Below are 12,536 nucleotides of genomic sequence, written 5' to 3'. Positions count from 1 at the left end.
CCACCCAGCATACTGAAAAGTAATTTGGCTTTGATCAATATAAAGCAGTGATGTGACACAGTTCACATGACACTTCACAAAAACTCCTAATCACTTAGATCAGAAATTTTCAAAGAAGGAAATGTCCGTGCCTTAGTGCTTTGAGACTGCCATGTAGAAATTAACAGGCATTCTTGAGCCGGGTAAAATGTTCTGAGGCAAACTACTTTAATCTTTGACCAGGGTTTCACATTCTGCCACGTTTCATTTTTCAAACGGCACCCAGCTGTCCCCTACAGGCATTCTTCATAAGGGAAGTCTGTTAGCCTGTAGCTGGAGAAGGATTTCTCATTCTGTTCCTCTCCTTTTATGCAGAAAGAAATACAGAATAACTATTGAGAGACGAACTCGACAGGAGGACTGTAACATGGGGAAACATCGGCAGTTACGTGAAGACTCCATTCGATCTCATTTTTCTGCTGCATAAAGAAGAAGCTTAAAAAGAATCCCATTCTTCCTAGAGAAAAGAAAGAATCAGAGAAAAGGACACAACCAAAGACATCAGTGTAAAAAGAAGAGGCTCTTGAAGAACTCACTCTTTTAAGCAGTAATTTTGTCTTAATTTCTTTCAGAAGCTCAGGAATGATTTACTAATCACATTATGCCGCATGGCCTTTCATCTCATGAGAAAAAAAAATTATGCAGTTTGATGTTACAGGATGTACTTAATATGTAAAGACAATATTTCCTAAGGCTATTAATGCTAGCAGATCTTGTTTGATGGGGAATGCCTCATTTTGTTCCCTTTTTTTTTTTTTTTAATTTTTTATTAACTTCTACCACCTTCTTCCATATTTGCATCTCACCCATGGGTATCAAATATGGTTTCAGAGGCACAGGTGCTGGTTGCTGTCAAAAGGTAAAAAAGGATTCGTTTGGGGTATGATCCTGCATCACTGAATCACTGACATAGATAACAGGGGATATGAAATTTGGTGTACGGGCCTTAGTTCTGGGAGGGAACTGGCACTTGGTTGTAATTATTTCCACTGAGAAAGTCAGGCAGGTGGAAACACACAAACCATTCTTTCCTTGTTTGTGTGGCATCACAGTCAAAAGCACTGTTTCTCCCTCTTAGCTGGTGGGACTTAGGAAAATCTCCAGTGAAGGATGAGGAGTTTCACATGTGTAAAATAGTGACAGCAAAGACAGTCACATTTCTGGAGAGGACTGATTAATTCCTCAGTCTTATATGTGCTTTGTCACGCTCTTTTCTGTCCACTGCCATGACTTTTCAGGGGGGCAGATGTAGTCCATGTTGAGCCTGCTCCTGTTCCCAGTGAAGTCAATGGCAAAATCCCATTAACTTCACTGAGCATGGGACTGCATCCGTAACTGTAAATATGAAAGTATTTGTATAGCTGATGCAATTCAAAAGGGGATTTTTTTTTTTGTATGTAAAAATGACATTTCATGCTACCATTTTATTTTTTAGGATATTTTTAATCTTGTATTTTTCTATTAAAGTATCTATTTTTGCTTTGGTAGGATTAAAAATTAAGGAAGAGGATGTTTTGAAGACATATTTTTTATGATAGGAGTAATATGCAGGGAAAGTCAACAGCTGTAAATACACTTTAGAACCAGTATTTAGGGGAGGAGAAATGATTTTGTGGATGGTAGTAGACTTTTTGCCCCACATTTTTCTCTAGGCATGTGCAACATTCAAAGAGTTACTTAAAAAAAACAAATGCAGTTATTGAATTGTCTATGTGATGATCACCCTGATGCTGTAAAAAATGCATTTTTCACATGTTTAAGAGTCCTATAGAAGTTAGTGAGATTTAACTATTCATGTGTGTACAATTAAACACCCAAGGAACTACCTTCAGGAATCGTGTTAAAACACTATTTGAGGCTGACTTTAATCCTGCTGCCATCAGTATCCCCGGAAATTTTGCCATTTATTTTACTAGGAGCAAAACTGAATCTGTGTTGAATTAGCTACTGACAGGTTATTTTATACTAGACAAAGGAGAGCTTTGCACTTTCTAGTCTACAAATGAACAGTACTTACTGTAAATGTGGTGGAGATGACCCATAGAAGTATTGCCAGTGGGGATACAGAGAGAACTATGGTTCTTCATTAAATATTTTGGTTTATTCTATTCTGATTTCATAAGCAAAGCTTTCTGGTCTCAGCAGTTCTAGTCAGACTTGAAAGTTAATCTCAAAACTGTCTCTAAAGCATGATTTCTACAAAACTTCTAGGCCCTAAAAAGCCAGACTACCAATTCTGAGAAACCACTTTGGGACACCTGGGAGTGAAGAACAAGATCCTTGCTGTGCCTGCTTTCTGCTGCTTTTTATTTCTTGTTGGACATGTATTTTTCCTTATTCACTTAACTTTATTCTTAGCATATGGAGGGTTCATCATCACCTGCCCTTGTGATACACTGTCCTATGTCCCAGGCAGCCACAGGGCAAAGCTTTGTGGCTGTCAAGGCAGCTCCAGTACAGCAAGTTGATTTCCAGCATCCCATTTCCCAGTCTGGGTCTGTGTCCCTTCCACAAAGGTGCTTTAGCCAAAGGAGCACTGATCAGTGGACTGTTTTCAGAAATATTCTCCTTATTTTCTGGGCACCAGAGAAGGATGGTATTCTCTTTATATCATGGGCACCAGAAATAGGCGACAGCAGCAATCATACTGCTATGGACTTGGGGAGGAAAAAAGACTTCCTGATTATTTTCTGGATTTTTTTTTTCCCCAAGCATTTGAGTTTATCTAGCCCCTGGGCAAGCTTAAGGTTTGGGATGTTTTTTTATATACTTCTCAAATCAATTTTGATCTACTTCTGGTTTTGAAAATAGGCCTTTCAGTATTTTGACTTTCTTTTACCCATTATGACTACTCTGCCACAGAAAAAAGGCAAGGAAAATTTTTAAATGTGTGGAGAAATGAGGATATGATTTGAAGCATAAGCTTTTTTGGAAATTATTTTTGTTGTGACTTGCTTTGCAGTATGCACTAATACTCAAACAGTGGCTAGTTAGGAATCAAGACATTTGTGTAGATGTGCATTTTTCCTCTGCCATGCACAATTGAAGACAGGGAGTCTGGCTGGGACAATAAAATCTCAGGACAGTGTATTTATTATGTCATTTTATGATACCTATAAAAAAAGAAAGTATAGTGAAAGGTCATTTTTATAATTAAAAAAATATTAATTCTGATCCTTTAGAACTCTTGTGCAGGGTTTTATATCATGACCTCAGGAAGTGTTTCTTTGATGTCTGTTGATGGATGCTGACCTAGGCTTAGCCAAAACTGTGCATCCCAGCACCTCCCAAGGGGTGAACCTTCTTTGCACCTTAGAGCATTTTGGATCAATGGGGTTTAATGTTTGCAAATCAATGCACACAAATGTATGCGTTTTTCCCATGGAAGTGTGGAGATCATTTAAGACATTTCACCTAAGTAGATTCCTTCACAGCATAAATAAACTTGCTCTTCTTAGCTGCCTTTCACAGACCTTTTGCTAATAGCTCCCAAGTCTTCCATGGACCATAGATCAGAAGCTGCCTTAAGTTTAGATTATTCAGCAGAGAGATTCTTTACTGGCTAATGCACTTTTCCTTTCTGGTTCATCTGCATTAGCTCAATGCCACAATGTTTAGGCTCCAAACTCTGTAAGGGAATGTGTAATCAAAATAATAATAATTGATTATCAAAAGAGCTTTCAAAACCTACATTTTTGGCTTCAACAAATTGCCCATAATACAAATATACATCTGTATTACAGAGAAGCACAAGGAGACCCTTGACTCAGCTCAGCACTTCAGAACACACTTAAAATATGCTCAACTTCAGCTTCTAAGTGCTTTGCCCACTTGGGACCAAAGTATGACCCTGGCCATGGCTGAACCAAAGGGAGATTGGCCGTGTGCTTGAATTTAAGAAAGGCTGGCTATGTATATTTATTGCTAAATTTTACAGCTGTGCCTGTTAAATTGAAATTGAACTAGTGATTCATACTGTTTGTCAAAGTTTGGCAAATTCTGCTAATTCAGTATTTATTAAAATTACTAAAAAGTCATCAGCTTAATTTTTGATTCACCTCAGAATCCTCTTCCTGAAGGTTCTATGGACAGTTTTTCTGCCTTTTTACCCTCATAACTTCAACACCCAGGCTTCTACTGCAATTGACAAAGATGAAGCAGAACTTTCTGAAGTATTGTGATTTAGTTTCCTGAAACCCACAGCTGCAGAGTCAGATGTTTAGGTCCTGTGCCACTGGTAGTTCTGAAACCTTTGTTTATGGACAGTTTGTGTGTTCTGAGTTGTCTGTGACTACCACCATCCCTGGTTAATTACCAGCTCCTGCTCTAGTGTGCTTCATTGAAGACCACACCCAGCTGAGCTCTGAAAACATTCAGTCTTTGCTAAAACTTGTGAGTGTGATTAAGAGCACCTTGGAAGATTGTGGACAGGATTCAGTTTATTAAAGAGTTGTACTAATTAATTTCTGAAAATAAACCATGTTGATCTATTTTCAATTTGCTCGTAAGCAATGCGCCATTGCATTATTGGGAGTATTTTATTGGGGTTTTCCAGTGGAGAGTTATTAAGGTGTAGCTAATACGTAGAAAACATTCGTGCTGGACAAAATAAAGAGTGTTCTCCCTGACATATTTTATTGGGAGGTTGATCTCTGATTCATTTTTTGTCTTAGAATTGCAATCACACATTAAGCTGACAAAAAACCTCTTACTGATTCAGTGGAAGTAAATTCAGGCCCTCAATGAGTTTCTTCAGGCTTGAAGCAGTTCAGAGTGAGTTTCTCAGCTTTGCAGTAGAACAGGCTGCATCAGCCTTAGCTGACCTTGGCTCCAGTGATGTTTTTAGCTCATGAATGCCATAGTGCTCCTGGAAAGCCAAGAATAGACATCAAAGACAGGAAGCTAATAGTCCTGGTCATAAATTTCTTTGGCAATTCAGTCCACCTTTTCCGGAGCTCAAGACAGTTCTACATCCTTCACTGCCCTTCTCTGTGCTTCAGAGTGTAGCCATGTGGGCATTCTGGTTCTTTCAGTAAAGCAGTCAAGGTTATTTTTCCTTATTTTCTCGAAGAGTAGAGTGAGCAGCCTTTATTTACCCTTTTTTTTTTTTTTTTTTTCATGGTCTTTTGTCTAACTTTAAAAGTACTTTGAAAAGAAGACAGCCATTTCCCATCATTTATGGGAATGAAAATATTAAGGAGCATGTCAGAAATGCTCCTTCTTCACTGAGAATGTTGGTTTTTATGTAATTTCAGACATGGTTCATTGCTGGACACTGCTCAGCTGTCAACACACCTTGTGTTGGTCCGTGGCTATGCCAGCCACTATCAGAGTTCTGGACCTGGAATTACCTGTTGGGGTTTTTTTTTTATCCTTATTGTTTTTGCTATAAAATGGTGTCAAGTCTAACAACCACCTTCCCCAAGGCAGGGCACATGGGAACAGACATACCCATTTCTAGTGGTACATTACCTTTTCTGTTGGTTAGCAACGTGCCTTAGTAACTCACCTCACAACAGTGAGCTGTAAAGGACAAATTTCCAGCTGCATGTTTTGTAGGAGTCAGTTTTAGCCCTTTTTAGAAACAAACAAACACAGGCATTGCTCTTGGAATGTATTTTTAAGGACATGCTGGGAAAAATTTTGCTTTCAGGTGTGTTGTGTGTATGTCCTCCTCCCCCTTTCTTTCTCGCTGTTGAAAGCACAAAAAGATTTGTATGTGTGTGTGAAACCTTTCAAGTGGAAGAATGGAAGAGTTTGCACTGTGCATATCCCTGCTTAGAGGCAGAAATTAATGCAGATGGCTTGAGGGCTGAATTGTTTTTCGTTCTCAGATACCTTTTAACATCTGAACTCTGAGACTGATGGAAAGTGATTGTTGAAATTAAAACAAATAGCTGTTTGTGAGACTTCAGACCTGGCTGTCTGCAGGGTCAGCAAGCTGTGCAGCAGACATTGGTAGTGTCTGTTCTCTTCTAAAGAATAACAACAGAAAGCCTGAGCACTGTGGTTTGCCCCACAGAAGCCTTAAGTCTGTCATAGATGCAGCTCCCCCTTTATCTCACACATAGAGGAAGAAAGGAAAAAGGTTAATGTTGGACCATTAATGGAATTATTGCTGGTTTTGATCAAGAAAATAAGGCTGCCACAGTTTTGAGGCTTTCTTGGGTTAGAGTTTAGTTGTGTCCAGTGTATCACTATATAGACTTTTTTTTTATGCAATTACTTCTGCCAGGATTTACATTTTAGAAGGTGCTAAGTGACATAAAACAAATTAACAGTACAAAAAACTCGTGGAAAAGGAGAGGCTTACAGTTCCCTCAAAATTTCTCACAAACCACTAAATTAATATTCTGAATCAAAGACAAATTATTCTGAATAATTTGACACTGTCACAGTTTGTATGTTAAGCTATATTCAGAAATGTTAGCTGGATTCATTCAATGAAAAATCTTTGAAAGGTTAAAATCCACTCTGTGTGAACTGTTCCTTGGTGTTTCTGTCACATGAATGTTTCTAGAGGACACTTGAACAAGCAACAAAAATGTACCAAAATGGGTATTAAAAAAAAATGAAATCTTATTTTAGGAGTTTCTTTTGTAATGTCAACTGGTATGCATAAGGAACACACAACTGTGCCCCCCACACCCCAACTACAAGCACAGGTTTTGCTGATATTGTGCACTGGCAGCAGGCACAAGGAGCTCAGCTGTGTTATTTTCTACTTGGGGATTGCCTGGACTTCTCTTTCTCCCAGAAAAGAGAGTCTTAATGTGCAGGTCTGAAAGTGCTGAGAAAACCTGGAGAGGTGGGATGAAGGCAATGGGCAGAATTTGTATTTCTTGTGCATAGGGTGTAACAGTCAAAAACTAACAGGACTCAGGATTGACGCTGTGGACAGAAACTTTGTCCCCTTTTTATGGTGATGCTGTTCCCTATTACTGGAAAAATACTGGACAACAGAGAAACCTAGTACCAGGTGAGCAGAAAACAAAAGGAAAGCTGCGCAGTATATTGTACTGATGTAAGTAGAACTATCTGCATATAATGTGATTTTATTTATTGTTGTTTTTGTGTAGAGGAGAGTGCGTATTCATGACTGTGGATATAACCTTTGTTTTTTTGTGTAATGTGTTTTATTTCTTCTATGACTTGGTCATTTAAAATATCTGCATTCACTGGTGTCCTTTGACTCTTTATTCTGTGCATTTTCTTTCACACTTTTTAAAAATTCAAGAATATCACATAACCTAAATTGTAACAAAATGTTTCCATTAAAGACATAGGAATATGTTATCACCTGTTTCTGTGGTGTCTTTTGTCATCTATTTACTGCATGGTCTGTTCCACATAAGAAAGTATTGTCAGACAGTACAGAGTTAATAACGGGAGGGTTATTCTTGGTCTAAGAAACTGTATAAGCCACTGATTTTAATAACGCTTAGCAACTGATTGAATCAGGAATCAATCTAACCTTTCCTTGGGACGAAAGCTCAACCATTGTATTTTGAGATCTGGGAAAGGTTTTAATCAGTGAACTCCAAATGAACTTTGAATATTTTTGTGTTTATTCTCAGTTGTCTAGAAATACAAGTAATTATGAACCAAACTATTGAAATGCATTGAAATCTTAACTAGCAAGCATTAATTTTTATAGCCCACAGAGGGACAAAACTTATATATTTCACTAAGTTACAAGTTCATTTCTTATCAGCAATCTTATCAAAATTGGGGAATTTGATTCTGTTTCTTTCCTGTGTTATTAAATACAGTCTTCACATTATCCTGTTTTGTCTAGCCTTGTGCTTTCTGTGTGCATGTATCTGTTGGAGAAATGTTGCCAGATTTAAGATCTGTGTTTTGAGAGTATGCCAGACCTTTATAATCTGAAATAACTGGAAATGAGTGTGAGGAAGAAGAATCTGATCACACTCGTATCAAAACTTCAAGTATTAAGAATTCACTGGAGAGCTGATGGAGAGATAAAAACATCCTCTGGGTTAACTATGGATCCTTCTGCAGCCCAGGAAAGGAAAAAAAAAAGCAGAGTAAAAGCACAGATTTTTAGAGGTCCATTCATTTAGGGGAGGGTTGGACTAATATCCTAGCAGCAGTGCCTTTCACCGGTAAAAACCTAAATATGTCACTACATTTAATTAACTCAATGCTGAAAAAAAAATTAAAAAAATACTGGTTTTTACAGCTGATTAATAGTCCAAAGTCATTAATCTTCTGAAATTGTAGAAGGTATTCCCAATATTTGTTAGACTTGAGCTTATTTTAAATCTGCCTCCTTACAGATACACTTATATGCACATTTTACAAATAAAAATTACTATTTCTCCTGCTTTTGCTTGATGGTTATGCTTTTATATCTTCATCCCATTACAGACAGGAATCATCTGTAAGTACCTTAAATTTTTCCCAGTATTTCTGTATAAAGCATCATAGAAAAAATTTTACAAATAGTCTTTTGTGTTCTAGATAACTCAGTTAACATTAAAGGTGTTTTGGGAACAAAAGTAGATGTTTTACATGACACATCTCCAGTCTCTTCTAGCAATTTAAGATTCAGGTCAGGGTAAGCTAAAGATCAGTTTACTAGTATTTGCTAATTTTCTAAATTTTCTAGAACTGAGAGTAGGAATGGTTAATGCTTTAACCCTACTATCTTGTAGGGACACATCTTCAGGGAAAACAGCAGGAAGACAGACTTTTGACATCTTGCCTTCCTTGACAGCAACTGAAAAAAGTCTCGTCAACTTTTCTGAAATGAAGTTTTCTCTCAGTCCTGGGGATATTTTTACTCAGGCATGAGAGATCAGTGACTGAATTTATGTTCAGTACATGACCCTCAGGCCAACATGTCACCACCTTCACAGAGACAGGACTGTCTTCCACTGGCACTAGATTGATTAATTTTTTTTTTAATAGCTTATCCTTCAAGATAAATGCTTGAAGTGTGATGAACTGTGTAGAGATAAACATACATCAACATTTATGAAACTGTTCATCCAAATGTGTCAGGGATCCCTTTGTTAGAGAGCATCAGCCAGTCTGACAGGTAAAAATGTCATTTGGTGAAATTACTTAGGGCAATTGATGTTCACTGGTAGAAACTTTTGGATATCATTTTAGATATCCTGAAACCTAGCTGGACGCATTTTTGTGGCTTCCTTAGGAAACTATTTCTTGAGGAACATTCATCACATTTCTGAAAAATTGTGGTGGCATTTGAGCCAAATCTTGGTCTTGAACCTCAGCCAATGTTTTCTTGAGTTGAAAGAGCACTGCCAATAAAAAGTAATTGTACAACTGACAGAACCTCTTTTCTTTCCTCCTAGGAATAACCATAATTTGCAATCTCTAAAGCCTGGATGAGCCAAAAAGAGTCTCCCTGTGTACATATGCTACTCTTGGTAAGTCTTTCTGTGTCATTTGAGGGTTGGTTTGATGGTCTTTAGTCCTCAGAAAAAAATAATCATATTCCCCTTTCCCCAGTTAATTGTTCTGGCAAGCCTGGCATTTTATTATCAGTGTCAATTACTTCTTGACACTGCCATTTAATTTAGGGTTTTGATACCTGTGTATACAGTTCAAAAATAAGATGATGGAAAAAATTGTAACTGTGTATTTATAATTGTTCTGGGCAGGAGACATAAGAAGCACATGTCTATGTAAGCTCTGGTTTTCTCCCACCTGTGTTTTTGTGATATGAAAGCAGTCCAGGTGCCAGCTGCTCACTACATGAGCACCTCCAAAGGCCAACAACCACCACTGTGCTGTCTGTCAGCCAGCAAGCTTCCCCTTTTGGTGTCTAGCAGGCTAAAAGCACACTTAAAACCATATAAAGCAGATAAGAGAAGGGGTGCTTGTGCCTCTTCCTCCTGTCTTGCCTGGTGTTAGAGCAGTAGTGGTGTGACTGGAGGAAACTCAGCATCCTGCATTTGGATGAGGTACACAGTACTGCAATCATTCTGCCTCCTCAGAGAAAAAACCATGCTATTTGTAGAACAGTGTGTACTCAATTTACTGTTGCATAAAAAATGAGAATGCCTCAGGTAAAAGCATTTAAAAATAATTTCCCCATAATCTGAATGCCTTGATTACCAGATGACAGCAAACGTTTCTCACCTTTTATTTCTCTTTCTGCAGCAGAGCAATTTTTGTCATTATTTAATGTTCAAGGGGGAAGAGTGAGAAGACAGGCTTCACTGTAGCACAGGGGCATTTTGACAGAAACATTGATTTAAGTCCCTCTTAAACCCTTACAGAAGAAAGGTATGATCTGGCACTTGCTACACCCCTGGTAACTAGTATTTATTAAAATGACAGTATTAGGAGCAGTCCCTCTGACTGTGACTTAATGTGTCCTGGCCAAGTTAGATGCCTGAATCAAGGTCTGGAATAATGTCTCTGCCATCTGAAGAGGGAGCAGCCTGCTCCCATAATGAAAAATTTCAGATAGTGAGAAGGTCCTGGCAGCACTGTTTGTCCCTGGCCTTGCACACATGTATAAACATGTATAAAATACATGTATAAACATGTATAATCCCTGCTAAACAAGATTGGCAGTAACCATTTTGCTTGGGCATTCTCAAAGCATGGAGTACCCTGAGACTCCTCTGCAGTATTTGGCTGCATGTACAGGATGGAGGGTCCAGAGGAGGAATTCACAGACTAAATCCTGCTGTGCAAGATTTCCTCAGAACAAATGAAAGGATCCTGCTTGCTCCTGTTTGGTTACTGCAGAGTTTCATGAGAAATCAGCTGAAATTACAGCATAAGAAGTACCTTCCTTACTTAAGAAAAAATACTTAAAGTATCTCTTATGCTCAGACATCAAAGTGTCTATATAAAAATAAAAATAAAAATAAAAACAGATTGATAAACCCCTCGGTTTGGTGAAGGAGTACAAAAAGCACAGCAATAGCCTGATGAGTACAGGAAATTAAACTGGAGGACTCCGGCTACTGGGTAATGATGAGAAAAAGGCATATTGTAGATTGAGGAGGTGAGGGATTTAGTCTGTTCTCAGGATAGATTTACCAGAGCATGGAACTGGCCAGTATCCAACCTTCTACCCTTCTGGGGTAGAGAGAAATGTGACTTTTTACTGGGTCCTGGGCAGTTTCAGGGAAGAAATAACAGAGTCTGTCAGGAAGGCACCAAAAGGTTTAAAGAATGCAGATAATCTCTGGCTTTTTGCATGCCTTCTTAAACAGAAATAAACATCAGAACCACCTGGGATTCACCCAGCACCAGTTATAAATATGAATAATGGAGTAAAGACATCAAACAAAGGAAAATGCAGGCTATGTATCAGGAAAAATTGCATAAGAGTGTGATCTATTAGCCCTCGTGCACTCCTCCCAAAGGGGGTGGAGGTAGAATTTCTGTTGCTCGAAGCAATAAAACCCCAGGCCCTGGGGAGTGTGCTGCAGGAAAAATCCCACACTGACTGGAAGGATGAGGTGATTTAATGGGTGGTCATTTCCACCTTCAAATCTCTTTTATGTACATGCCAAGGTGCCTTTAGTGACAAGCTGCAGTTCAACGCCAGAGCTGAAGGCAGCCTGGACACAGCTTGAGAGGGTGATTCAGAAGTAGTAGACAGGAAAGGAGGTATAGAAAGAGGGGTGGGGGTGTTAATTAACTGAGACAAGCCAAAGTGCATAAAAAATTTTCCAGTTCAGTTTGGGATGGGAACTGAGGCTGAAATAAAGAAAGAGTGGTTAAGTGATCCCATCATTCCTTAAATATTTATGTACACATGTCACATGTCAGTGGCAAGTATGTTAAAGTCTTATTAATATTGCTTTCCTTAGTCAAGACCTGACAAATTGATACAGATATTAAGGGTTTCTGCCTTGGACACAGATACCACTTCTCTGTAACCCCTTACCTGGGTCTGACCAGGGGAAATTCTTTCTCTGCCTGAGCTGCAGCTGAAACAAAATTTTCCATCGGCACCAGCAGCAAACACTTAATTTCCTCCTCCCTACAGCTCCCCCTTCTCTGCCAAGGAAATAAAAATGAAAGAGAAATAACCTTTTCTAATCATGAATGTCTGCATAAGAGATTATGTTTTATTTAGCCCCTTTACATTGTCAATTGTTTCTATAGTCACTTCTTTCATTACTTATTTTCACTTTGTTATTTTTTCCCTTTGTTTCCTCCATCACCCTCTCCAGTCCCTCTTCTCCACACCTAACCTATGTCCTTCCTTCTGCCTGCCAGTTTTCCTAAGTTGTTTATTTCTTTTCCTTTAATGCCATTTTAAAAGTTTTTGTTGACTTACTTTAAAGAGCCCCTCTGGAATGTACACTCCTGGAGGAAAAGTGCCAATCAAGCTGGAAGCCTGACACAACAAATCTCAGTCCCAGGGGTCTTTCCACTGTGTCCCCCAGGCTGTGCTGAGGGGTGCTGCATCTTCCTCCTTTGTCACTGGCCTGCTCTGAGTGTTGCCCCTTGTCGTGGTTTAAAACCAATAACTA

General features: G+C 38.7%; 1 protein-coding gene across 2 annotated transcripts in view; it reads left to right on the top strand.

The window, feature by feature from the left end:
* Positions 1-7,335, top strand: part of NPR3 (natriuretic peptide receptor 3) — a 45,440-nt gene extending 38,105 nt beyond the window's left edge. For both annotated transcript variants that reach the window (XM_015614919.3, XM_015614918.3), the window contains exon 8: positions 355-7,335. In XM_015614919.3, the coding sequence (XP_015470405.1) occupies positions 355-466 (112 nt within the window). In that variant the 3' untranslated portion in view covers positions 467-7,335. The remainder of the gene's footprint in view (positions 1-354) is intronic.
* Positions 7,336-12,536: the final 5,201 nt, after the last annotated feature.

This window comes from Parus major, chromosome Z (assembly GCF_001522545.3).
Source record: "Parus major isolate Abel chromosome Z, Parus_major1.1, whole genome shotgun sequence".
NCBI lineage: Eukaryota > Metazoa > Chordata > Aves > Passeriformes > Paridae > Parus > Parus major.
The sequence above is the reverse complement of the archived record's forward strand: the minus strand, read 5'-3'. Positions and strand labels throughout refer to the sequence as shown.